The 27,896-nt window shown below is 42.8% G+C and overlaps 1 protein-coding gene across 2 annotated transcripts; it reads left to right on the top strand.

Moving 5' to 3' along the window:
• The first annotated feature begins 1 nt into the window (after position 1).
• MTRR (5-methyltetrahydrofolate-homocysteine methyltransferase reductase) lies at positions 2 to 27,896 on the top strand. 2 transcript variants are annotated; one of them, XM_081310549.1, is made up of 15 exons: positions 2 to 143; positions 1,269 to 1,432; positions 3,585 to 3,738; positions 5,383 to 5,500; positions 7,957 to 8,335; positions 11,123 to 11,245; positions 12,090 to 12,243; positions 13,942 to 14,030; positions 17,540 to 17,720; positions 19,780 to 19,822; positions 20,726 to 20,912; positions 23,290 to 23,408; positions 24,781 to 24,873; positions 24,990 to 25,172; positions 27,159 to 27,896. In XM_081310549.1, the coding sequence occupies exons 2-15, from the start codon at positions 1,292 to 1,294 to the stop codon at positions 27,301 to 27,303; spliced, it is 2,109 nt and encodes a 702-aa protein (XP_081166675.1). In that variant the 5' UTR covers positions 2 to 143; positions 1,269 to 1,291; the 3' UTR covers positions 27,304 to 27,896. The 2 variants fall into 2 exon arrangements, with proteins under 2 accessions (XP_081166675.1, XP_081166676.1); XM_081310550.1 differs by lacking the exon at positions 2 to 143 and adding an exon at positions 228 to 622.

Genomic DNA, 27,896 nt, shown 5'->3' with positions numbered 1-27,896 from the left:
CTCACATCTAGAGTCCTGTGATTGGCTCAAGTCTTCTCCGGAGCTTCCTATTGGTCGTGAGTACGGAGCATGCGCACTTCGGCTGTACGCCTGTGCGTTGGTTAGACTCCCCGATTTTGCTAAGCCAGGGTGTTGCGTCGCAGGTGAGAACCCTGGCGGCTGCGGTTCCCAGCTGCAGGCCCAGCTGGGACGCAGCAGAGGCCATCGAGGGTTTGGGCGTGGGTTCGAAGGTCGGCCGGGGTCCAGGGGTACGCGGTGTTGCCCTCCTGCACGGGGTCGCCGGGGCATGGGGTCTCCTCCGCCGCGCGATTCTCTTCCGCTGCGCCTGCGGGTCTGGAGCCGGGGAACCTCCGCGGAGGCGTGGCTGGCGCCTTCGTCCGTCCTTAAGCAGCCGCGGCAAATGTTGGGGCCCCCGAGGTCCTCGGGACAGCGTGCGGCTCGCGAGGTCATCCGGCTGTGACGCCGGAGGGGTGACACCACCTCCTCGCTGAGCCTTGGACTTGCAGGGTCACCGTGGCGTTCGCTTTGCTCTTCAGGCACTTAGCTGAGCACCTTGTGCCATGCTGTTCGGTTCCTAAGAGTAATTCAGTTAACATGTGAAGGCTTTTTGTTTGTGCTTTAGGTAAGCTAGAGGAGCATGAAAGTATGGGTGGTTTGTTCACTAAAAGCCAGTATTTTGATTTGGATTTCATTTTTGTCTATAAGTTGACAAGGGTTAGCCTCTGTTGATTTTACCCCTGGTTGACTCTTCAGGGGGAAAAAAGAAGTTAGGATGGAATTTTTTTTTTCTTTTCATTACCATATGAACTTTTGATACTAAAATGATTAACAAAAAAATAGATAAGACTTTTTTTTAAGTGATATTATGGCTTGAGCATTGCTGAGGTGATTTGTGTGTCATATCCTTTATCAGGTAGGTAGAATCCTAATTTGAGGACTAGGGAGCTAAGATTCAGAACATTTAAGTAGCTTTCCTACAGGTGTTCACTTCTGAATGACAGTTTGGGGACCCAAAAGTAGCTTGACTTCATAATCTGATTTCTGAACCATGAAATTAGAACTTTAGTCTTGTCTTCTCCCTACTTTTGATGAATTCTGTGTTATTTAGGTTTATTTAAAATCAGTGCAAAAAATAAATTTAGAGAAGGCTTTCATATTGTGTGAATATTGTTTCATTCCTTTATGAAAATTGAGGTAGAATTCCTATGTTGAGGTTGTTACTACTTCATTAAGAAGAAAATTTCCCTTTTCCTGTTTCTGTTTTTCAGTGTCACTCTCATAGTCACAGCACATGCCTCGTGCAATGAGGAGGTTCTTGTTATTATACGCTACACAGCGAGGCCAGGCAAAGGCCATAGCAGAAGAAATAAGTGAGCAAGCTGTGGCCCACGGGTTTTCTGCAGATCTCCACTGCATCAGTGAGTCGGACAAGGTAAGAGATGTCGCTCCAGTGGACTTCACAGTATCTTATGCTTCAAAGTATTTTGATTGGGAACTGATGTTTGTTAAACAAAGAAAGTGGCTCTATACCAATTTTAACCAGCCTTTAAAAAAAAAAAACAGAAGTAAACATATAAGTTAGGATGAATGATCTCAGACTGAAAAAAGCAGCTACTTGTCAGTAAATGGTAGCAGTAGCATCTTCCTTGTTTATCTCAGCGGTGGCTGTGAGAACAAAGGAAGTGTGTGTATTCTCATGAAGGTTGGGCTTTGCAACTCATGAACCTCAGAATCCGTTCTGATTACCCAAAAAGAACTTGCGATTCATGTTAGAGTTCTTCCAAATGAAGGACTACTTGGGTTTTTTGTGAAATAGAATTCCAAGTAATGGTGTAAGGATCTGGGAAAAACCCTGCTGCTTAAGGTCAGGGACTCCTTGTTTGTATATTTATTTAGTTTCCGCTGAAATTCCTGCCTTATGATACATAACACTTTGTATTCTTTTTGTAACTCTGAGACCTCCAAATAGCGCTGTCCCAGACAACTAAGGTGGTAACAGTGAGGACTTTGTACCACCAGAGGAAAGGCGAACCCCTGAATACTCAGGTTTACTTCAGTACTTGAGAACTATCTTGCCAGTGCCTTGTCACTCAGGTTCACAGCCTCTGGCCTCTCACGTCAAGTTCACCATACTGTTCAACAAAATAGGTGAATTATAAATTCAGCTTTTAGAAAGAGACTCACCTGGTTTCTTTAGGCAGCACTGCCAGAGTGACTCCAGATGCTCTCACAGAAAGGGGGCTCCCTTTAGGAAGCTACCAGACAGTGGCCTCTGTCACTCAACAATAATGTAGACTTAGTGTGCTATGATGGATTACAACGTGAATCGGTCACTATGTACTGATAGTCTCCTAAAACAAGCCCTAATGAGATCCATTGGGTTGACCTCTCCAGCCGGGTCGGGGTAGCTCTCTACTTTCTCATTCATAGCAGGCCTTGTCAAGCTGAATCAACTTAGATGAACTGTGCACGTAGTTGGACACAGAACTTGTGCAGTGTTTTGTGAACATTTAATGGCCTAGGGAAAAGTCCTTCAGGAGTGAAAAGTGAGATTGAGGGTTTAGCTCAGCGGTAGAGTGCTTGTTTTGGATGCATAGGGCCCTGGGTTTGCTCTGTAGCACCACAAAAAAAAAAAATAAATAAATAAAAGTTAATTTTTTTTTTTTTTATTTCTTTGGACCCAAATTAAATAACACTTATGAGCAGTAGACTCCATGGAGTCACAAGAAGAAAGAGTGGTCTACTTGAAGTGTTTAAATTTGCATTGGAATTAGAAGAAATTTCTCAGAATTAGGATTGCTGATAAATTCAGGGTACTGCTGCTAGCCAGCTCTGTCCCTGGAACTCTGAAAGAGTGAGTTGGTCTTTATCACCAGGTCCCTGATGGCTGGGGTAGCACTAGTGCCTGTGTATCTCTCTGCCTTTGTGTCATTTGTTGCTGGAGCTGTCAGAGCCACTGTGTTTTCATTGTACTCTGTGTGCTGGAATATTCTGTGAAGTTTCCTTGCTGACCTGCTGTTTTAATCCCGGATGCTTGCTGTCTGTTCTATTTCTATATCTCCCTCCCCCTTTAGAAAATCTATCTGCTTGCTTTTTTACTTTGTTTTAAGAAGTCATTCCCACCAAATTAGTTGCCTCTCCTGCTGAACATCGGAGTTTTTAGGCACATCATCTTGGAAGAATTTACCCTGAATTTATCAGCAATCCTAATTTAAGAAACCAGGCTTCTTTCTCCTATCTTCATTTATTTGCCTTATAGATCAGAGCTCACTTTAACATTTGCCCCAGGGCACCATGACTGAGAGGTACCAATACTTATCTCTTCTCCTCTTGATGAGCATCAGCAAAACAAATGAGTGGCTGCATTAAGAAATATCTTACTTTGCGTAACTTGATTAAACAAGGGCACCTGGTCACTGGATGGGGACTGGTCACTCTGTGTGCATCTCCAGTTACTTGGAAAGAAGAATAATTGGGAGAAAATACAGGATAGTAGAAACTAGGCCAATTACCCTCTCTGGCTGGTGTGTTAAATGACAGGTGACGTGGCATTAGGTCCTTCACTTGATAACCTTGTTTTGTAGTATGATCTAAAAATGGAAAGAGCTCCTCTCGTCGTGGTGGTTTCTACAACAGGCACTGGAGACCCCCCTGACACGGCCCGAAAATTTGTTAAAGAAATACAAGACAAGACACTGCCCGCTGATTTCCTTGCTCATCTGCGGTATGGATTATTGGGTAATGGACTCTATTTTCTGCTTTTAGTGCTATTGTTGACTTTTACCTCTGGTTTTGATTATATTTCTCAAAACCATGAAATATAATCATATGAGTTTTGTCTTTATTTTTATGTAAATATTATACATATATAAAACATGTAAGTGTGAATAATGTGCTGCCGTGTATGAATTCTTCTTCAGTATTTACCCAACAGTAACGTCTCTGGGGGACCTCCCAAGTAGCATTCTTAAGCAAGGATGCACATCAGATTCAGCTATGAAATACTTTCAGAATATTAGTGGCTGGGCCTCTCCCCATCCTACGTAAACAGAATCCTTTGCTGCTGTTTTACTGTTTAAAACAACAAAAGCAAGCCTCAAAAAGCTCTGAGGTGATTCACTCACCATCTAAGGACCCTTCCTCTAGGACGGTGGCTTTCAGGTCCAGCTGCACATTGAATCAGCTGGAGCAGTTCTTGATAGTTCCTTTACTTGGGACATGTCCATTCAATCTGTTTTCTGAGGTAGTGGTCTGGCGTTGGTATTTTAAAAGCTCCCAGGCAGTGCCTCCCAGGTTAAGAAAACTGGCCTGGGCACTGAGGAACCGTTCAAAGAAATGAAGATAAAGGATTGGAAGGACCAGTGTGGGTGCTGAGGGCCCATATTCCTGGCTTGTGTTCAGTGTCGTTCATCTTTGAGTATTATTTTGGCGGGAGGGTGTTTAGCAAGGATGGATTTTGCTTTGATAAACAACTGATTTAGAACTTTGAGACTAACCTTGGCTGTCCACTGGTATTTTTTAACATGATCACTAGAATATTTTACAGTGTTTTCAATTTTTTTTTAAATTGAAGTTTTTCCAGTTTCTACTTTAAAGAGCTAGCACATGTTGCTTTGACGTTTTCTCAAAAATGTATTATGAAGTCTATACTTATGGGTAGCCACTCATTCTTGTGGACCCAGCAACTTCTCTTCTTGTTATTTGGAAAGAACAGGAGATCATTAAACAACTGAGGGTTTAAGCTTTCAATTTTAAAATTCCAACTGAGTGAAAATTTTGGTTTGTTTTCTTACCATGAAACAGAAGCAGTTCTTGCTTTACCTGAGAGACATTTTACAGAAGCTGCTCATCTGCAGCGGATGTGCCTCTGTGCTCTAGATCAGGAGTCATAAATGCTAAAAAGAGCCAGATAGTAGTATATATAGCCTTTGAGGGCCATGAGGTTTCCATCACAGCCGCTGGACTCTACTGTTGTAGTCTCAAAGCCACCTTAAGCAATGTGTAAGCAAACAGACTTGGCTGTGTTCCAGTAAAACTTTATTGTAGAAATGCTAGTGGATGGGATATGGCCTTATTTAAAACAGGGTAGTGGAGGGGGCTGTGGTTGGTAGACCCCTGCTTAGAATCAGATGTATGCAGATAAAAGATATCGTGGTCTAAAAGCTGTATATTTCTCAGAACAGTGGTATTTGTTTATAGTACCAGTGTATCTGGTACATTTATGTTATAAAATAGAGGGACATTTTCTGCATATTCAGTATTACTCAGGAAAAATAGTCACTTACCTCACCTGTGACAGTATGAAATAGTTTTGTTTTTAGGTGTTTTATTTATCTATTCTTTTAATCTTTGTGTGTACTAATATCCATTTGGACTCTTTAGGTTTGGGTGATTCCGAATACACATACTTCTGTAATGGAGGAAAAGTAATTGATAAACGACTTCAAGAGCTTGGAGCCCAGCATTTCTATGACACTGGACATGCAGACGACTGTGTGGGGTAAGGGCGACGTGCTTCTGTTTACTCCAGTAAAGTCTTACTCATACGTGGTGAAAGTTGGTGAGTTTACAGAGTGTGTGGTTTTGAGGTTTAGCACTCATGCTTGGCCTTGAGAATCTTTTATAGTTTTAGCTTTTTGAGTGCCAGGGTCCAAGAGGGCCAGCCGGGGTTTGGCTTTCTTGTTTTGCTGATATTTTGTGTGTGTGTATTCCTGTCTTTCTCATCCTTCTCAGTCTTTGTTAATGGAAACAGTTAGAAAAGTGCCCCAGCACAGTTGTCCTTATCTTGATGGGGTTTGTAAAGTCAGGGCCTGAGCAGGTCAGGCATCACAGGAAGACACAACAGAGGGCCTTCAGCCTGGCTGTGTGGCCGGGCTGTGTCTCTTACTGTCCTCATGGCCTTTGCCATCCCACCAGTCAGAAGTGTGCGTTCTCTTATTCTTGCTCTTGGTTTGTTTGTTTTGAGATGGGGTCTTGCTGTGTTGCACAGGCTGGTTTCAAATTCTCATGCAGTCCTCCTGCCTCGGCCTCCTCAGTAGCTGGACTTGAGGCACACAGCACTATGCCCAGCTTTATTCTTGTTTGTGCAACTCAGTATTCACCCCATGGCTGCCTTTCAACTTGGGTGTTTATTCAGAGATTCTACAGGTGCTATCATGTTGCTGCTTCATCTGGATAACGGCATGCATACTTTTTTTTTCTTTTTAAACTAGGTGCATGTGTTCAATGAATTTTCATTCACTGTATTAATAAATAAACTGTTTATGAGAAATGACAAATCCAGCAAATGGCTTGCCTTCCTGGATTAGAGGATGATGGAGACTCCTCATGTGTCCCCTTACCTGGACCTTCCTGCCCACTCTTCCTTCGTTTTCTGCTCTGTTATGCTGTGGATTGTTTCCAAATCAATGTGTTCTTCATTGTGACAAAACATTTCTTGGACTGTTACCTTTTATTTTTGTTCTTTTATTTTGAGCTTTGTCCCCTGCCAGGCCTCATTGACATTAAATGTGTGGTCATGGTGAGCTGTGACCAGTCAATGTCACAGTGCTTATGTTAATCCCACATGTCTCACGTGTCTTCAGAGGCTCTTTACTCTTTGCCCATTCATTAGATTAAATATTAAAATGTTTGAATGTATATCTCTGTAGTCTGCACCTCTTAAATTTTGACCCTATTGATTTTTTCCTTTTTCTAAAATTAAGATATTTCCCATGAGCCATCCTTGCCTAGTAATGACTGCCACGCTGAAGGAGCTGAAACGCAGACTGCAGTCCAGGCACCTGGGTCACAGCCTTGGTCCCCCACTGACTGCAACCTTGGTCTCTTCAACTTTTTGTGCTGAGGTTTCTTCCTCTATGAAATAGATAATAGTAGTATTTACTGTGTTAGCTTCTGTCGGATGAAGCAATGCACTTTAGTCTCTTAGAATGTGCCATCATAACGAAGCTGGCTTTCTCAATAATGGATGTTGTCACCTTAACAGTTCTGAGTTATGAAGATGATGTGTTACTGCTGAACCCATATTTTTATAAACTTGCTTTCACAAAGGCTTGTGGGGATAAATGCAATGTATAACCAAATTTTAAACTGTGTGTCTATAAACATCTAATAATGATAAATTGTAACTTGAGTCCTGAGAAGATAAAGTTCTGAAATGTCTTTTCTTGATGGTTGTTTGTGAACTAGAATTTGATACCTGTGTTTGTTTGGGATGATGTGATAAAGAGGTCATTTTCAATGTCCAGACACAGTCTTCCTTATCCATTTGCTTTATTTAACCTAAGGGTATATGGGAATGTTATTGTTTAGTTACACTTTGTTAGTAATAACTAAATCGCCACACTTTAAGAATTTATTTGTGATTAATTCAAATTTCCTAAAGGATGGTTTGTTTCTTTCTCTGAGGTCAGCCTCCCTAGATATTACCAAAAAATTATTTAGAACTGATAGGTTTGAGTGTTGTATTTAGTCCAAATAGTTGGCATTAATCCAGAGTGATTTCTTGGTCGTATTTTAATATGTCGGAGAAGGATAAGTAAATTAGCCAGGCAAAAAAAGGTGCTATATTCAGTGGATCATCTGACCTTAGAATAGCCTCAGATTTTGCCTATGTTCTTTTACTTCATCAGATCTTAAACCCGCTCTTTCAGAAATTAAGGCAAATTATGTTCCTGTTGTCATATAACTAAAATATCTTCTTGCCTCACTTCATTTCTTGACCTCTTTACCTGCTCATTTTATGGCTACAGTACTAATGAACACATAACAGTCTTCTACTTTTTAAAACTTAATCATTCCTAAATATTTCTTATGTTCTTAATAGTCCTCATATTTGGTTTTCTAACAGTTGCATGTGACATTCTGCTGAGTGGGTGGATCCTGTCCTTACCCTGTTGCTGTGTTCCAGTGAACACTTGAGCATTTGTTTCTTTTCTCTTTTTCATCATGTGCCAGTTTAGAACTTGTGGTTGAGCCTTGGATTGCCGGACTCTGGGCTGCCCTCACGAAGCATTTTAGGTCAAGTGGAGGACAAGAGGAGATGAGTGGAGCTCTCCCAGGGACATCAAAGGCCTCCTTGAACTCACATCCTGTGAAGCCACCACTATTACACATTGGGTCACAAGTTGAGCTTCTAAGATTAGATGATTCAGGAAGACAGCACTCAGAGGTTTTGGAACAAAATGAAACGAATAGAGGTCAAACAAATGGTTTGATTGAAGACTTTGAATCCTCACTCATCCGCTCAAAACCCCCACTCTCACAAGCTTCTCTCAGTATTCCTGCTTTACCCCCAGAATATTTACAGGTGCATCTACAGGAGTCTCTTGGCCAGGTGAGCAACTTTTCTATATGTTTTGTGCTATAATTATGTAACTATGGGCATGTTTTTTGTTTGTTTGTTTGTTTTTGTTTTTTAACACAGGTTAACACAGGTCAACAAACTAGTACTCCCCTGTCAAATGCCTCTCTGTTGAAAATAAGTGTACAGCCATGCCCATTTTTTCTGTCCTCTGTCTGTGGCTGCTTTTGAGCTATAGTGGCAGAGTTGAGTGGTTTATCTTTGGCATACGGAGCCTAAGATGATATTGGCTAGCCCTTCCAGAAGAAGTTGGCCTGCCCATGTATTACACAAGAGTTGGTATTACAGACTGAATGTCCTGATCCTAAAATCTAAAATGGTCTGAAATCGAAAGCTTTGTGAGTGTTAATGTGATGCCACAATCAGAAAATTCCACTCCTGACTTTGTGTGATGGGTTGCACTCAAAATGCAGGTGCCCTGAAGACATTGCCTAAAATTACCTTCAAGCTGTGTCTGAGGCATTCACGAAGCATAAAGGAACTTTGTGTGTAGATGTGGGTTCCATGTCCACCATACCTCCTTAAAAAGCTGTGTGGAGCTCAGTGGTGGAGCACTTGCCTCACATCCGCAGCACTGAAAAAATGTTTATATATATTTATATATATTTATATATATATATGGAAAATTGTTTATTTTAGAAAAAGATGTCATTATGTATGTGTCTGTTCTTTGCGGTGCTGCCTTTCCTGTTGTTGTTGACACCAGCCCCTGCAGAGGCCAGCTCTGAACTTGGTGGTGATGGTGGTGTTCTGGTCAGCAGAATAGCCCAGATGGCCTTGGCAGTATTGTATCTTTCAGTGCTCCCGCGGGCCAACTCCCATGGGTGGTGGGCTCTGCATTACCTCCACTCTGACAGGCCCCCTCCCAGCCTTCTACTCCTTCCTTCAGATGCTGGCATGGCCCTGTGGGTCTTTTTGTCATGCTCTGTACAGCTCTGACCTTTTCCTTCTAGGAGCTGTGCTGTGAGTACAGTCACATCATCTCTAGGGGCTCCTGCGGGGGCGTGGAAACCCGTGTGCTGGGAGAGTGCTCCCAGTTAAAATTCCTTACCTGAGTTTATGTTCCAGGTCTTCAAACTCCATCCATGTGCCCACTTCTGGTCCTGTCAGTGCTGTTGCCCAGTGCTGGGCTTTCCTTGGGGGATAGTCCCTGGCCTGCCTTAGTGGGCCCAGCACCTCATCAGCCAGGTGTATTACTCTAGTTACTGCAACACCCAGGGTAGGAGGTGGCGTGCAGGGATGGGGCACAGCATGTCTGTGGGCAGAGGCTCCTGCATCATCCTGTGAGGAAGGGAATACTTTCCCTTGGTGCAAAGCTCTGGCTGCATCAAGGGGATTGGGATCCAAGAGTGTCTTCCAGATGTCAGGGATTCATGCTGTCAGTTCAGTCTGTCCTTACTCTTCTCTTCCTCCAGGGTCATGGGCTGCAGGAAGTGCAGGCCTCTTTGGAAGCTACTGAGGATGTTCTGTGGCTTTCACACCTAGTTTTTAACTGCAGTTAATTACTTCAGTCGTTTGCATTTTCCCCAGTGAGCACCAAGCATGCGGAGCCACTTGTCCTGGGGCTCTTGTCAGTGCTCCTTCCCTCTCCACTTCAGCCCTTTTCACCTCCTGGCTAATGCATTTGCTTCCACTTGTACTCTGTCCGCTTAGCAGGCACGTTGCTACCTTAGGCCGGGGCTCACTCTGTCCCGTCTGTTGTCCAACGTGAGGATCTCCCTGTTACCGAGGCAGGTGATCAGCTCTGGATTCCCATTTAGCATTGTTTCAGATTACTCTAGCACAGCTATTCATGGAATGGGCAGCATTCCCAGGAATCAAACTACGAGATGTTTTTAGGCAGCCTCTTGGGATTGTCACCTTGGGGACCTCAGGAAGGAAACCAGGCCTTGGGGACAGTGACAGATTTGAGCTGGAATACAGTCTCAGCGAAGGCCTGAGCCAGCCCCATTGGGTTTTCTGCAGCTGTCTGGTGCTGACCCTTGTCCTGAGTGAAGGCGAAGGTGATCAGTATTGGTGTGTCTGCTTCTGGGAGGAGGTGCAGCTGGGTCCTGCCGCAGGGCACATGCTCTCTGAGGGGCGAAGCAGGGTACTCCCAGCACTCCTCTAGAGCCAGGTATCCAAAATCACTTGGTCAGCACTTGTTTAAATGTTGTTTTCTTTTTTAAACATAGAGATAATCATGTTAGAAAAGGAATGGAGGTAGGACAAAGAATTGGGTTTCTTTGCATTTTCTTAAGACAAATGAACTACTAGATGTGTGTATCTACTAAAATTTAAATCAATGAACAGTAATTAAGATGAAGAATTCAGTTTCTAAGTCACACCGTTCACAATTCAAGTCCTTAGCAGCCACCTGACCAGCATTGCCCAACAAGAGGGCATTACTTTGACCATCTTCCCGGGCATGTCCACCCTTAAACATGGGTCCTTTACTTTAGGACCTCCTTTTTGAGGTTTTTGCATGTGTACTATTTTCCTTTGCATAACGTATGAGGAAGACTGTGAGACCTTTATGTGAAATTGCTAGTATTAGTGTTTTCTATTTGTATTTCAGAAATTCTAAAGTCTAATTGTGTTGTTAAGTGCATGTGAGCTGATCTTGTGAAAAGTTAGGTTTATATGTCTGTTTACCTTAGAAATAAATACTGATTAGCCAGGAACCTTCGCGAGATTATATGGATCTTGCAAGGTCACTGGGTGAAGGAGGGGTGTATTTGAGAATCACATTTAGCTGCATTTATCACCATTGTTCTCAAGGAGGAAAGCCCAGCATCTGTGACTTCAGCAGATCCAGTTTTTCAAGTTCCAATTTCAAAGGCAATCCAGCTCACTACAAATGATGCCATAAAAACCACCCTGCTGCTAGAGTTGGACATTTCGGTAAGTCACAGAACTTCCTTCTTCACACAGTTACATTGTCAGAATGTGCAGGGAACCAGATGATTCTTGGTTTCTAACACTGAGGAATCTCTGGAAGGACGTGTTATGACGGGCATCAAAACTGTGCTTCTGTTTGCATGGTGTTGAATAGCTACACATTTCTTTGAACATGTTAATAATACATATTTGTACTGTTACCTTGAGACCTTTTATTTTATATTCTGATATTTCATAAAGAGGCAGGTAGCCAGTTGCTGAGTGGCCTGTTTCCCTCTGAGACAAGGAATGCAAAGTTATCTTCTCCTGTCCCTTTCTCCCCACGGGAAAGGAGCAGAGTGAGGAGAAGGAAATGGAAAACCAGGGCGGTGGACTTCCTTAGCTACTTCTGGTCATACTGGGCATGCCCATATGAGTTTTTATTATAGGAATTTTTACACAGATTGTGTAGCACTAGGGTACCTTATTCCTTCAAAAGTAAGGAACGTCTGACTTATATTCCATAAACGTGTAGTAATGGGGCGGGGAAACTCTGGATAATCTAGAGCTCATCACCTGCCTCGGTGACAGGGAGATCCTCACGCTGGTCAACAGGTGGGACAGAGTGAGCTCTGGCCTAAGGAAGCAAAGTACCTGCTAACTTCTACCGAATTTCTTTTTTAAAGTAGCTACTAACAAAAGTATGGTTGCTTCATCAATTGAGTCCATTTGTTAATTCCTTTTTTGCAGAAGAATTCCTTTCTAGGTTCCTATATTAAAGAGTAATGTAATGAATTTTTTTTTTTTTTATCTCACACCTAAATTCTTTAAACTTACGTAGAATTCATTCATTTTGTTTCTTCTCTAGAAAACAGAGTTTTCCTATCAGCCTGGAGATGCCTTCAGTGTGATCTGTCCGAACAGTGATTCGGAGGTTCAAAACCTCCTGCACAGACTGCAGCTCACTGATAAACGAGAGCACTGTGTCCTTCTGAAAATCAAAGCAGACACCAGGAAGAAAGGTGCGGCCTGTGCCAGCCTTACTGGGGAGTCACTGGTCAGTGGGCTGCTGCTGTGTTCCGAGAGTGCCAGCGTCCTGTGCGATGGCTGCTCAGACACTGGGACTCTGTCACCATGGGGGGCACAGCACTAGTGTTGCCACCTGGAGACGGTAATGGATTTTACACTTATTGGACACTTGTGGGTGTGAAAGGGGAAGGTGAATGAAGTCTTTGAGAAGTAGTGGCCTAGAACCTGTTTAGAAAATTCTTTATTATGTTTACTTCTCCAAGCATACTACAGTGATGCAGCCACATCAAGTTTATAGCAACTCAGTTCACAGTAGACTTACGGAACCAACCTAGGAGTCCCTCAACAGATGAATGGATAAAGAAAATGTGGTCTATATACTCAATGGGATATTGCTCAGCTTTAAAGAAGAGTAAAATTATGGCATTTGCCAGTAAATGGTTGGAGTTGGAGAATATCATGCTAAGTGAAATAAGCCAATCCCCGTAAAACCAAAGGCCAAATGTTGTCTCTAATATGCAGATGCTGATTCACAAGAAGGCGGGGGGCACTAGGGAAGAATAGCATTACCTTAGGTTAGGTAGAGGGAGGTGATGGGGGGAGGGGAGGGGATGTGGGGATGGGAAAGACAGTAGAATGAAGCAGACATTATTACTGTGTGTATATATGTGACTGCATGGCCAGTATGATTCTGCAACATGTACACTCAGAAAAATGAGAAATTATATTCCATCTATGTATATCAAAGTACATAAATGCTTTCTGCTGCCATGTATAACTAAAACAAATTTAAAAATTAAAATAAATAAATAAATAATTTGTTTTTCGCATAGTTAAAAGAAGTTAATTCATTTTTTAAAATTTCCTTTTTTAAAATTTCATCTTGAATTCATAATATTTTTTAAGGTGAGGTTTTTCTGCCATATTGGGCAATTTTTAAATTTTTATTTATTTATATATGATAGCGGAATGCAATACAATTCTTATCAAATATATAGAGCACAATTTTTCATATCTCTGGTTGTATACATAGTATATTCGCACCAATTTGTCTCTTCATACCTGTACATTGGATAATAAGGATCATCACAATCTGCCATCATTAATAACCCCATGCCCCCTCCCTTACCCTCTAACCCCTCTTCCCTGTCTAGAGTTCCTCTATTTGTCCCATGCTCCTGCTCTCTATCCCACTGTGAATCAGCTTCCTTATAACAAAGAAAACATTTGGCATTTGGTTTTTTGGGATTGGCTAACTTCACTTAGCATTATCTTCTCTAACTCCATCCATTTACCTGCAAATGTCATGATTTTATTCTCTTTTACTGCTGAGTAATATTCCACATTTTTTAAATCCATTAATCTACTGAAGGGCATCTAGGTTGGTTCCACAGTTTAGCTACTGTGAATTGTGCTGCTATGAACATTGATGTGGCTGTGTCCCTGTAGTACACTGTTTTTAAGTCCTTTGGGTATACAATGAGGAGAAAGGAATAGCTGCGTCAAATGGTGTTCTATATTGGGCAAATTTGTGATTAATTAAACATTCATAAATCATTTGCACTTTGATAGCATCATGATGTCAAGTGTTGCAAGTGGTTGTATTTTGAGGAGTGCAAGACACCTTCCCAAAATGTGTTTTGGATTCATTCTCCTATTTTCTCCTTCACGAACTGTCTTCACTTTAAAAGGAGCCGCTTTGCCCCAGCATGTTCCTGAGAGGTGCTCTCTCCAGTTCCTCCTTACCTGGTGTCTCGAAATACGTGCCGTTCCTAAAAAGGTATTTCTCTATCTTCTCTGTGAAACTGTTTTAAATGTGCTTAGAACTTACTAAATAGACGTGCTGTCTACCCTTTGAAGGCTTGAAAACATGGCTACACGGCGTGCCTTTAAATTAGTTCCCAGGGAGATGTGGACTCTTCCTATTGTCACAGGCAAATAACTTCATGTTATGTGTAGGAGGATCATGGAGAGATTCATAAAGCAGGTCTCTTTCTCCCTGCGTTTTCACTTTCATGTATTACATTGATCCGTGACAGGCCTGGTGCTGTCCAGCTGCGCAGTGCTCCTCCTTCCCTCTTGATGCCAGGAAGCTTATGAGAAGCCTGCTTGTCATCACCTGAGTTGCTTTCTTTTGTTTGACACCACGTAATCACTCATTGCTGAGTCAGAGTTCTTCAGGGAAGCTGGAAGGCTTGCAGTAGGTTACATTGGCCTTTAGATGAATTCAGAGCTAGAACTATCCACTAGGGGTCAGCATTTTACCAGGAGTTATATTAAGAAAATACTCCTAATTTTTTTTCTTTTTTCCTTTTTTGGTCGGGGCACACTGGGGATTGAACACAGAGGGCTGGGGCCGACCCCAAGCTTGCAATCCTCTTGCCTCAGCATTCCAATTTTCTGTAATTACAGGTGTGCTCTGCCATTCCCCACTCAAGTGGTATTAATGGAAAAGTTTTCTGGGCTGTGTATTGGCTTGGATTTTACTGAGCATAAAGAGTGCAATTAATAGGGTACTCTCTTCCCAGTGTGGTTTTTATTCTGTTTCATTAATGTGTTTATTGCATTTATAGTCCTTAGGAAGTAGATCACTTTAGAGAGACTGAGTCCTAGATATAATTTGAGTAAATTTAGAATTAATTCTCTGTGATTAAAAACTTCTTGATTAAGTTCGGTAAATTAAGTTTTGGTTACTAGCATCATTTTAAAAATTTTTTCAAAGTACATATATGGATATATTTTTTCATTATCACAAAAATAATATGCTCATTGTAAAAATTATGCATATACAAATAGTCCAGGAAAAAACATATCAGAAAGATAGTGCACCATGATCAAGTGGGGTTCATTCCAGGGATGCAAGGTTGGTTCAACATATGGAAATCAATAAATGTAATTCATCACATCAGTAGACTTAAAAGTTAAGAATCATATGATCATCTCAAAAGATGCAGAAAAAGCATTCAACAAAATACAGCACCCCTTCATGTTCAAAACACTAGAAAAACTAGGGATAACATGAACATATCTTAACATGTAAAAGCTATCTATGCTAAGCCCCAGACCAACATCATTCTAAATGGAGAAAAATTGAAAGCCTTCCCTCTAAAAACTGGAACAAGACAAGAAGAAGGCCCTCTTTCACCACTTCTGTTTAACATAGTTCTTGAAACACTAGCCAGAGAAATAGATGAAAGAAATTAAAGGGATATGGATAGGAAAAGAAGAACTCAAATTAGCACTATTGGCCAATGATATGATTTTATACTTAGAAGACCCAGAAAATTTCTAGAACTAATAAATGAATTTAGCAAAGTAGCAGGATATAAACGCAACACCCATAAATCAAAAGCATTTTTATATATCGGTGACAAATCCTCTGTAAGAAACAAGGAAAACTACCCCATTTACAATAGCCTCAAAAAAAAAAAAATATCTTGGGAATCAATGAAAGAGGTGAAAGACCTCTACAATGAAAATTACAGAATGCTAAAGAAAGAAATTAAAGACCTTAAAAGATGGAAAGATCTCCTTGTTCTTGGATAGGCAGAATTAATATTGTCCAAATGGTCATACTACCAAAAGCACTGTACAGATTTAATGCAATTCAAATCAAAATCTTAGTGACATTCCTCACAGAAATAGAAAAAGCAGTCATGAAATTCATCTGGAAAAATAAGAGACCCATAATAACCAAAGCAATCCTGTGCAGGAAGAGTGAAGTAGGTGGCATCACTATACCAGAGCTTAAACTGTACTACAGAGCAGTAGTAACAAAACAGCATGGTATTGGCACCACAAAAGCCTTGTAGAACAGTGGTACAGAATAGAGGACACAGAGACAAACCCACATAATTATAGTTATCTTATATTAGACAAAGGTGCCAAAAACATATTGAAGAAAAGATAGCCTCTTCAACAAATGGTGCTGGGAAAACTGGAAATCCATATACAACAAAATGAAATTAAACCCCTGTCTCTGACCGTGCACTAAACTCAACTCAAAGTGGATCAAGGACCTAGGAATTAAACCAGAGACTCTGCACCTAATAGAGGAAGAAGTAGGCCCAAATCTCCATAATGTTGGATTAGGCCCCAGCTTCCTTAATAAGACTCCTATAGTGCAATAAATGGGATAGATTCAAACTAAAAAGCTGCTTCTCAGCAAAAGTAACAATCAGTAAAGTAAATAGAGAGCCTACTAATTGGGAATAAATTCTTACCATACTCACGTCAGATAGAGCACTAATCTCTAGAATATATAAAGAATTCAAAAATCTTAACATCAAAAAACAAATAGCCCAATCAATAAATAGGCCAAGGAACTTAATAGACACTTATTAGAAGATATACAATCAGTCAATCAACAATTATATGAAAAAGTGTTCAACATCTCTAGCATTTAGAGAAATGCAAATCAAAATCACTCTAAGATTTCATCTCACTCCAGTCAGCTATTAAGAATACAGACAACAATAAGTGTTGGTGAGGATGTGGGGGAAGAGGCACACTCATACATTGCTGATGGAAGTACAAAATGGTGCAGACAATATGGAAAACAGTATGGAGAATCCATGGAAAACTGGGAATGGAGCCACCATTTGACCCAGCTATCCCTCTCCTTGGTCTATACCCAAAGGACTTAAAAACAGCATACCACAGGGACACAGCCACATCAATGTTTATAGCAGCACAATTCACAGTAGTTAAACTGTGGAACCAACTTAGATGCCCTTCAATAGATGAATGGATAAAAAAATGTGTTATATATACACAGTGGAATATTATTCAGGATTAAAAGAGAATAAAATCATGGCATTTGCAGGTGAATAGATGGAGTTGGAGAATATGATGCTAAATGAAGTTAGCCAATCCCAGTGACAGCTAGGTTGTAATCATTTGCCAAGACAAAAACTGGGTGTGTTCTGAGATAAAATCTTGAGCTATAGAACTTTGTGGTCATACTCTGATAGTCTTGATAGACAATTTGGGATTGTATTTGTGACTGATTAGGTTGCTTAAGATAGAGCAAAAGTGACTGAAAACTGAACATGGCAGTAGAATTTTCTGAGCAGGCCAAGATTAAAGCAACTAATGAATCAAATTCAGTTTTTCTGGCAACATTTCTGGTGATTCTCCCTTTTCCTTGCTTAGCTGGGTGAACTCTGGGCCTGACTTGTGCTAGGCATGTGCTGCACCACTGAGCCACACCACTCACGCCTCCAGCTAGACGTTCTGATCGTTTTAGCTGCTTTACAGCTGGGCTCACTGAGTTGCTTCCTTCCCCAGGCATTTCTGCGGGCTCTTGCTGACTGCACCAGAGACAGTGCTGAAAAGCGGAGGCTGCAGGAGCTGTGCAGTAAACAGGGGGCAGGGGATTACAACCGCTTCGTGCGCGATGCCAGTGCCTGCCTGTTGGACCTCCTGCTGGCCTTCCCGTCTTGCCAGCCGCCGCTCAGTCTCCTGCTTGGTGAGTCCTCGCTGCCCGGTCCCCGGGTTCTTCAGGATCTGAGATGCCAGTGCCTGTGTGGCTGTGTGTCTGAATCCCATGCAGCGTTTGTGCCCACGTGGCTGACAAGTGGCAATGGATAGCATCCTTGTCTTTAGGGAGCAGTGACATCTGTGCTGCCTTCCAGGAGCCAAAGGTCCCTCTTCCAAGCTTTTTGATTCCCTCTTTTTTTTTTCTTCTATTAATGTCCCTATCATTTTCTTTCTTAACAGAGCCAGTCTTAATTTTTTTTTCTCAGAATTCATCATTTGCAATTTATTTTTTCCAAGAGGTTCTTTTGCCAAATTTTATCTAAAAATGAGCTAAGAGAAAGTTATCTTTGACGAAGATACTGAGTGCCATATTTAATTGACAGAGGTTGACGAGCCATGTACTCTGTGTAGAGTGCAGGTGTGTCCCCATGGCTGCCCAGGTGTAGGGTCCTTCAGGAGCAAAAGGGGGCTCCTCTTGTACCTGTACACGTACATTACTGGGGCGGGGGACAGGAGGCAGGCTCATCATAGGTATTTCAGATGCAGGTGGTCCCGCAGAGCGCCTGGCTTGTGGTTTTGGCATGTCTTGGTTTCCTGTGGGGGCTGTAAGTAGATGGTACATTCGCATGTGTCTTGTGACCCGAAGCCTATCTGGGCCTCTTTAGTCTTGGACCTGCCAGGGGCCCGCTGATGCGTTCACAGGGAAGGGCGCGGTCCCCGGCAGGTCAGGCTGGCTTTCTCTTCCGTGTTGGCGCTCTTCCACTTGGATTCTCAAAATGATCAAAAGGTGAAATATGTGCACTCGGTCACGAGGCTGTTCCTCACTGTCCTGCCTTCAGGCTGTTGCCCCAGCTTTTCAGTTAAGTTTCATTGATGGCATCAGATACAGATCCTAGGTCAAAATACCACCGGAAAAATTTGACTATGTTAAAAAAAAATTACATTGGGGCCTATAAGATTTTTAAGTTATTTTACAATTTTTTAGGAAAAATTAATGCATCTAAAGCTTAATGTTAAGGTGAGTCCTTTAATTATTTATTAGAATTCTAAGCCATTCTAGATGGATTATTTCAAAGTTTTGCATAAATACTATTAAAAATGTATCATAATACAAAAATTTCAAAATTTTGTTACTGTTCAATTCAACTATTAACAACTTAAATTGCTTTTATAAGAGCACAATCTATGTTTCTTGAAACCACTGAGTTTCTGGTTTAAAAATATCTATAACCATAAGCACTTGTTTTTTAATTGTATGAATACATTTCCTTTGTTGTTGTTGTTTTAAGTTGTAGATGGACCCAGTATTTTTATGGTGCTGAGGATCAAACCCAGTGCCTCATTTGTGCAAGGCAAGTGCTCTACCATAGAGCCTCAGCCCCAGCCCCACATTTCCTTTTTAAACTATTTATCTGCCTTAAGTATTTTCAATAATCCTTGCAATAGTGGTCTCTGATTCTTTTGAGATCTTGACTTTATTTGATCCTGAAAACTCTGGACACCTCTCCTGAGAAAAATTGTATATACATGTGAAGTTTAACGCCTGGTGTGGTGGTGCACACCTGTAATTCCAGTGACTTGGGAGACCAAGGCAGAAGAATCCTGGGTTCTAGCCTCAGAAACTCAGTGAGTCCCTAAGTAGCTTAGGTCCTGTCTCAAGGAATAAAAAGGGCTGGGTATGTAGTTCAGTGGTAGAGAGCCCCTGGGTTCAATCCACAGTACAAAAGAAAAAAAGCTTAGTTAGTGCCTTAATTCTGAAGCCCATTTGTGGACCATATTTCTAGTATCTTTTGGTTTATCAAACCAGCATATTGATAGAAATAACTTTATTTCAAAGTAAGGCAATGCACATATGAAATTAGAAGGGAAAACTTAGTAACTTTTTACTTAGACACAATGAATTTATAGAGCTGTAAAATATGACTTAAAAATATAATGTAAATTATTTCAGATACTCTCAAAACAGGAATAAATTTTAGGTCTTAATTTTTTTTTAACGAGGTTATTTTCCATAATAGTGAATTGATAATTGCTTATTTTTTTTCTAGAACATCTTCCTAAACTCCAGCCCAGACCGTATTCATGTGCAAGGTATTAATATTTGTTAACATATAGCATCTTTCCCCTAAAATTTATGAAACTCAGACTTCCAATCCTTGGTGACTGCTGATTCATTCAGTGGAAACTTCACCTTCTTGTGGAAGATGAGCCAGGCGTGGTGAGGCATGACGAGGAGGAGCTGTAGGCCTCCAGGCCTCCAGGAGCCCACACTGAAGACCTCAGGTGGCTTCCTGTCATCCACTGATGTTTCCTCCCTCAGGGCAGTAGGACCCTGGGCCCTCCCGTCCCCTGGGTGACAGCGGAGGGCAGGGAAGAGAGTCCACCTGCAGGACATGTGTGGTGAGCAAGGCACAGAGGACTGACCACCTCCCTGCTCTGCCTCCTCCCCTCTTAGGGCCCCTTGCATTTTCCCCTGGGTTCTCCCTGCTGCTCCACAGTGACAGCACGAGAATAGATTATTTAGCATTTAACAGAACATGACGAGAAATATTTTTTGTTTTTGGAAATATATTTTAAAGATTTTTCTCTTTGAATTTTTAGTTTTCTGGGTGTATAGATTTTAGTTACTTTCAAATTTTATCAATATTAATAATATATGGGATGTTCCTCAGGATTTATCTGTGTTTATATGGCAAAAGGTCTTTATAGAGACTGCAGAAATTAATCTTTTACATGAAAACCCTTAAGGCATCTCATTTTTATAAATCTTATCTCGTATTGAAGACAAGCAAATAAAACTAGAAACTTTGCTGAATGATATTGCAGAATGGTTGGCAGGATAGAGGGTCAAGGAAGAAGCACTGTTCTTCCCTGAGGAGTTGAGGTTGCTCAGAGCCCCTGAGGAACTGTCCCCCACTGCAGTAAAAATCAGGATGAACTTGGCCCACGTGTATCAGTCCTCATGCGGAAGTCAGTTACCCTGTGTCTTTGCAGCTCAGGCTTATTTCACCCTGGAAGGCTTCATTTTATTTTTAACATTGTGGAGTTCGCCTCTAACGCTACAGCGGTGGTTTTGCGGAAGGGCGTGTGCACAGGCTGGCTGGCCAAGCTGGTTGCCTCGATTCTTCAGCCAAACACTCAGGCGTCACCTGCAGATGGCAGAGAAGCCCTGGCTCCTAAGGTACTAAATAAAGAGTGAATTTTAGCTTTGCTAAAGTTGTCTTTGCTATATATGAACAAATATTGATACCTTGCACACACAGACATCCTTCTGCACTGTCCATTGCCCTTACATCACTGCTTGAGTTTTAAAATGTCTGTTGGGAGGCAGAATAGCACTGTTCACTTCCACTCACTCTTAGTGAGTCCATGTTTCCTCAACATAGAAAGCATTAGCTTTCTTCAGTCTGTCCTTCCTTGTCTGTCCTCGTTGTGGAGAGACCTGTGTGCATACCCTGGCAGGGAGCGTAGGGAGGGTGGGGAAGGACAGCTGCACTTGACGTCATGCAGAGCCTGCATCCTGTGCCGAGGAGTAGCTGGGTATTCTCTGCCTTGTAGCATTAGGATTTCCCCTGTCCCCGTTTGTCCCCTTTTGCCATTGTGGTGTGTGGGATTTGAATCTCTGCCATTATTGGGGAAAAGTTATGGTGGGAAAGCACTTTTAAAACACCTAGGAGGAAAGGATTGATATAGTGTTATGGACATATTATGAACACATTTATGCTGGGACTTAGTGACACTCAGCATCATCTCATTTGGAACCACACACACACAGAACAATTTAAAGTCTTCCGCCTTTGCTCAAAGGATGGCTGAAGTAACACTGCAGGCTTCGTCATGAAGCCTTCGGTCTTCATGATAATGCAGAAATCAGTGTGTCGTGTGTGGTGTGTGACAGGTGTGCTTTCTTTAATTTCCTGGGGTGGGGACGTTTGGAGACCTTAGGGCATATGCTCAGGAGGGCCGAGGGAAGACTGCCCTGGCATCTGCCCCTTCACTGGGTGTTACCCATCCGCTGCCCGGAACAGAACTGCTTCACAGTCTTCATTAATCATGACGGACTCATCATTCCTCAACAAATAGTAGGAAATTCAAACTGTCTCTTTTATGAAAATAAGTGCTAGTACTGACATAAAAATGCCACTTCATGGTTGTGTAAAAATGGCAGATGGTCTCCAGAAAGTTAACAGTCCCTGGCTCAGGACAAGCAGTGTAAGCTCGGGGCCTGTTGGAGGTGTTTCTCCCACCCGCCTCTCCCTCCTCCTTTGTCTATTTAACAGATTTTATAGACTGCTCAGCATGCCAATGTGCCGGCACGGTAGGCACAGAGGGAAAGGATACAGTTTCATCATGCTTAGTAACACCACTGTTTAATTAGAGTGTAGGAAATGTTGGCCTTTGACCCAAGACACATTCCCCCTCTGTGGCAGATTATACCGTTATTTACAGAATTATCCCCTTCCCACAGTTCTGTCATAGGGAGGAGGGGACCCTCTCCCACTCCCCTGTGAACAAAGAGGGCATGTGAGATGATTCCAGATGTCATGGTGTTGCTTGCCTCTCTTTGTCGTTTCTGCTGTAGGATAGGCGTGACCAGGCAGGGATGCCATTCTGGGTGGGTCTCTAATGCTTGCCATTGCCATGTTGAATCCCTGCGGTAGAATTGTTAAATAAGTGAATTAGGCAAATGGAATTGCGGATTCGGTTTCATAAGAACTGAATAATAAGAACAGTAATTAGACATAGCTCTGCTAGTCTTCCACTGAGAAGGCGTGTGTTCAGGCTCCTCAAGAGCTTCCTGTGGTCTTTGCATGGCAAATTGGAACAACACTACTGCCACCACGTTGGGTGCCGTGGAACCTCAGTGTTACTCAGTGTGCCTTTTGCATGACAGGGAACCTCTTTGCAGACTGATTCCTTCCACAGTGTCTGGCACATGATTTGAAGGAAAATCTTCAAAATTAAAAAAGGTGAAAAGGGTCTTTGTCTGCTGCACCACTTGTGTTGGCGTTGGTGGTTTTACGGAATCATAACTCTGGGTGATGTTGGATGTGGGGCTCCACAGCACTAGTTCTCAATGGTCTTTGAAGGGTCCTTAGTGTGTGTTTTCGGTTCCTTGTTTTTAGTATAGCTTATGACTGCATCTTGTTGTCATCGTCAGTGGCCTTTCATGTGCAGGCATGAAGAATCGTGTCCTCAGAGTTTTGGTGCATGATACATATGTACCAAGTTTTCTGCATAATACATATGATTGATTACCTACTAAAAAGCAGATCTGATTGACCCCTGGGCCTTGAAAAATAGTTGTCTCATTCTAAAAGATATCATGTCATTTAAAAAACTTTTTAATATGAATAGAGAAGAAATTTGCAAGACAAGTGTTTGTTTCTTTATAGTGACAAATGTGTGGTTCCAATAAGCTTTAATTTTGCTATTAATGGAGCTTTATAAGGGGGGGGGGATTTGCACTTTCTGATTTCCTTAGCAGAGATCGCCTTGGTTACACGTTCTTACCTGGGTTTTCTTTCAAACTCACTACAGTTGGTTTAACATTCTAGATATCCATCTCTCCTCGAGCAACAAACTCCTTCCATTTGCCGGCAGACCCCTCCACCCCCATCATCATGGTGGGCCCCGGAACCGGCGTCGCCCCCTTTATTGGGTTCCTGCAGCATAGGTATGTGCTTGTTTTGCTGGTGGAAAAATGTACCCCTTGAGATTCAGGGCAGAAATATAATAGTCTCTTATTTCATCAGTAGTTTTGAGAATAATCGAACTTTGGTTGTAAATTTTTTCTTTTAAAAATCGTTATCAGATGTGTGACAGCATAAGCATTTGTCACCATGAAAAAAGTAAACACAGTATGTTTCACAGAGTTTGCTTCAGATTGGGGCTTCCCACTTTGCTGTGACACTTGGTTATGTTTCAGCTGCACTGTGGTGTACAGCACATGTACTTGGGGCTGAATTTCAGGCACATTTTCATACTGTGGTGTGGTTCAGGCTTTCCTCCTGTTTCTGGATGAAATTGGCAGTTAACAGATTTAGTTAGACGTCAGGCACCAGCACATTTCAACAGAGTGATATTAACTCAGAACGGAACTGCTGGCTGTAAAGCAGGCACGCTGCTCTCCATGCCGTGAGTTGGTGTGGGCTCTCCCGTGGTGTGCTCCCTTCACATGGAGGAGTGTCCTTTGCGTGGCCATTGTGGTGCTACCATTGTTCCCTTGAGATTGCAGGAGTGCAGTGGGAGGTGCACGTGGGCTCATTGCTGTGTCTTCTCCTAACTGGCTTTTATGCATTCTACCTCTTATGCGCTGTGCGACTTTTCCAACCAGTAAGAATTATCTCAGACATTAAGTTTGCTACAAATGTTATTTAAGGTAGAAATTATTGTAATGACACAGAGTGCTCTTTGAATTACCCTGTTGTTGTAGTCACATGCGATTCAGGGATGTCCACCGAGACATGCTTCTGTGTTGTAGTGTCTGCTGGATGGACCCTGGCAGCCGGTTCAGTGGCAATGAAATGTGCCAGGCAGTTCTCAGCACACTGTGATGAAATGTGAGATAACCAACTTGGACCACAGCTGTGGAGGGTCATGATGGTTGGCCCTGTGTATGTCATGGCACATGTGTGGTGAAACAAAACTGCCCACCTCTTGCCAGGAAGCAAAAGAGGAAGAAGGAGGGATGAGTCCTGTGGTCCCCTTTAGAGGCACACCCCCAATGACTGAAAGACCTTCCCCTCTGAAAGTTCTGCCACCTCCCTTTGTGTCACCCCAGGGATCAAGCCTCTAGCACATGGTCTTTGGTGGACACTTAAGATCCAAACCAGGACAGGGATATGTCTCAGTGGTGGAGCATTGGCCTGGCATGTGCACAGACCTGGGTTGGATCTCCAGCATGACAAAATAGTGGAGATCTCAACCGTAGTCAGTGTTGACCGAATGGGTGACCTTTGAATGACTGCATAGGTGCACTCTGTGCACTCGAGTTTGCTGGTGGTCTGTTTTTAATATTACACATCTCAACTTTCTTTTTCTCTTAGAGCGAAACTACAAGAACAGTACCCAGAGGGAAATTTTGGAGCAATGTGGTTGTTTTTTGGCTGCAGACACAAGGACAGGGACTATTTGTTCAGGTACTGTGCACTTCCTCTGTTGTGACATGCAGCCACTGAGTGTACGCTTCTAATATTCAGCCTTCTTCCACCTTGTAACTCTACCCTCCAGTGATCCGTGATGTGTTGTATTTCAGAGACGAGCTCAGGCATTTCCTGCAGCGGGGGGTTCTGACTCATCTGAAGGTCTCCTTCTCAAGAGATGCTGCCCTGCAGGAGGAGGAAGCCCCAGTCAAGTACGTGCAGGACAGCCTCCAGCTTCACGGCCCACAGGTGGCCAGGATCCTGCTGCACGAGAAGGGCTGCCTGTACGTGTGCGGGTACGTGTCCAGTGTGCTTGAGTGCTAGACAGGAAGGAGCAGGGGATGGAGGGGCCGCCATCCAGGCGGCAGGGCCGAGCTGCCTGGTTCCTGAGCACAGGAGTGGGTCAGCACACGTTCCACAGCCAAGAGGTAGGTGCATGCGCGCTCTCAGTCAAGACACCTGTGAGGCTCTGAAAGTTCAGTTCACATCAAGACATTGTTTCTCCAGATTGACTTTGTGGTGGATAAGTTTGTGGTTTTACCATTGGGCTAAATGGGAGAAAGTGTTATTTTCACTGAGAGAATGTGGTTTTACATATTAGGATCCTTTTTTTCCAAGGCATACTTTGTGGTGTTATCGTTGACGTAAGCTGGGAATCGTTCTTACGTTATTAAGTTTCACCCATTTTCTGAGGCAAGATCTATTGTAAAAACCCAAGATTGTCAGAAAAAATTCTTTAAAAAAATTAACTACCCGTTGTCATGAAATTCAACAAATTCCTGCTGATTAAAAAGTAGTTTTGAGGTCACAAATTTACTCTCATCCTAACATACGTATGTTTAACATTTAACACGTTCTCTAAGTGACTGAGTCAGACTGTTTTTTTTTTTAATTAATATACAAGATGAGGTACTGTCAAAATGACCCAAAATTCATATAATTTAAACAGGTTTGATGAAATAACAGTTTTCTACTTATCTTTTGAGACATATCTCATGATTTTTCTTCCATTTTTTAATATTTACTGTTTAAGAAAAAAGTACAGCTGCTTTGGCTCCTTTGGCTTCCATGGCTTTGATCCCATGACCTGTGAGTAGATTGTGACTCAGTTGGAAAGCACTGCAGGAGCCCTGGACATTGTGCTGGTTTACGTTTTCAGGTGAATTTCAGCGAGGGTCTTGGTTTTCGTCCTCTTCACAGAGGATGGGTCCATCGGTGTTCAGATATAGGCTCAAATTTGGAGACACGTGTAAATAGTACAAACTGAGTCAACTGTACAGGTGTTCAGAGAACTGCAGCTGAGAACTTGGAGAAGAGCACAGGTGTTCAGTCTCCTAAAATGTGTCCTGCGAGTAGCTCTTCTGGTCACTGGTGCTTTGCTTGTCACCCCCGTCGGGGAAACACGAAGGCATTAACAGCAGTGTCCAGAGACAAGGGCTCACAATGAATCTCCTCGGCTTCTAACAGTGACGAGCAGATGGGGCGGAGCAAGGGACACTGAGCAGGGAGCAGGGGCTCCCTTCCCAGGGAGGAGGCTCGTGAGGTTATGGGTGAGAGAGAGGTGGCAGGGCAGCTGCAGAGCTGGCAGCAAGAGGTGAGCGAGGGCAGAGCCCTGGGGAGGCAGCTCTGGGGAGCAGTTGACAAGAGAGCACCATAAGAAGGGCCAGCTGGCTCCTTAGGGACTCCTCGAGGAGTTCTGCTGTTGGCCAGGGCAGGCTCCATTCCAGGAACGTCAGCACGCCAGAGTCCTGGCCGCATGTCCTTCCTCTGGCCGACGTAGGAGACGCAGGAGTGCCTGTGGGGCTTGGCCACACTGGAGAATAGACATGGGGAGGGCGGGAGGCTTCCTGTCCTCAGCAGCCTGTCCTCTTGGGAAAGCCCCGGGAGCTTTCTGCAGGGCACAGAGGAGTGCTCAGGAGGCCTCCCCCGTCTCCGTAGCAACTTGAAACGCTCAGGGAGGGCCTCAGTGACCGCGGCTGGCTCCCTTCAAGACCACAGGCTGCTGTGCGCCTGGCTGAGGCGAGCTGCAGGCTTGAGCCCATGCTGCCGCTACAGGGAAGCCTGTGGTGGCTGTTAAGCCGTGGAACCATGTGGTCTGCGCTGTGGTGTGGAATGGTGGCCGCCCGGGAAGGCCTGGTGTGGGGTGGGCAGGCGGGAAGGCCTGGGAAATGGGGGAGAGAATGAGGGGGGACCAAGAGGCTGCAGCAAGGGGCCGACTGGGCGTGAAGTGGGGAGCGCCTGACGGCTCTGTTGACAAAGGGTTCTGTTACCTTCTTTTCTAGAGATGCTAAGAATATGGCCAAGGATGTGAATGATGCCCTTGTGGAAATAATAAGCAAAGAAGCTGGAGTTGACAAACTAGAAGCAATGAAAACCTTGGCAACTCTAAAAGAAGAAAAACGGTATCTTCAGGACATTTGGTCATAAAGTGGAGATTAAAGGAGGAAAATGAAGCATTTTTCGCTGAAAATACTAAACAGCTATTTTACTGAAAATGAGATTTTAAATTTTTAAATAATTTTTGAGACTATTTCTTGGAGGAGGTGGAGTAGAGAGCGACCACTTGGATTGGTGAGAGAAGCTGATGTGGTCTTACCCATCTCCCACCCCCTCTCCTCCTGTGTCTGACCCTCACCAAAGTGCCCACAGCTGAGGGGCAGCCCTTATTTGTTCACCAGTGCCTCTGCATCTGCAGACCTCGCGCCTTCATGGGGCTCCAGGTCTGTGTGCGAGGGCTTCCGGGTGCTGCATCTGGCAGTAGGATTCACTGCACAACTCTGTGAACTTACCTTGCCAGTATTTTATTAAGTAATGGAAAAGTAATTTATTGCTTTTATATGAAGTACAATCATAAAGGATATTTTATTCATATATTTAAATTACACATGTAGAGTATGTTTGTTGCATGTTTATGTAATTATCAAATGGTTGCTTATTACCAAAACTATATTTCTCATAAAAATATTTTAAGGTGTTGTTATTTATGGTGCTAGAAATATGAAATATATTTTGAAATTCTA

Source organism: Spermophilus citellus (genome assembly GCF_964194105.1).
Source record: "Spermophilus citellus genome assembly, chromosome: 1".
Taxonomy (NCBI): Eukaryota; Metazoa; Chordata; class Mammalia; order Rodentia; family Sciuridae; genus Spermophilus; species Spermophilus citellus.
Note: the sequence above shows the minus strand (reverse complement) of the source record. Positions and strands in the feature narration are given on the sequence as shown.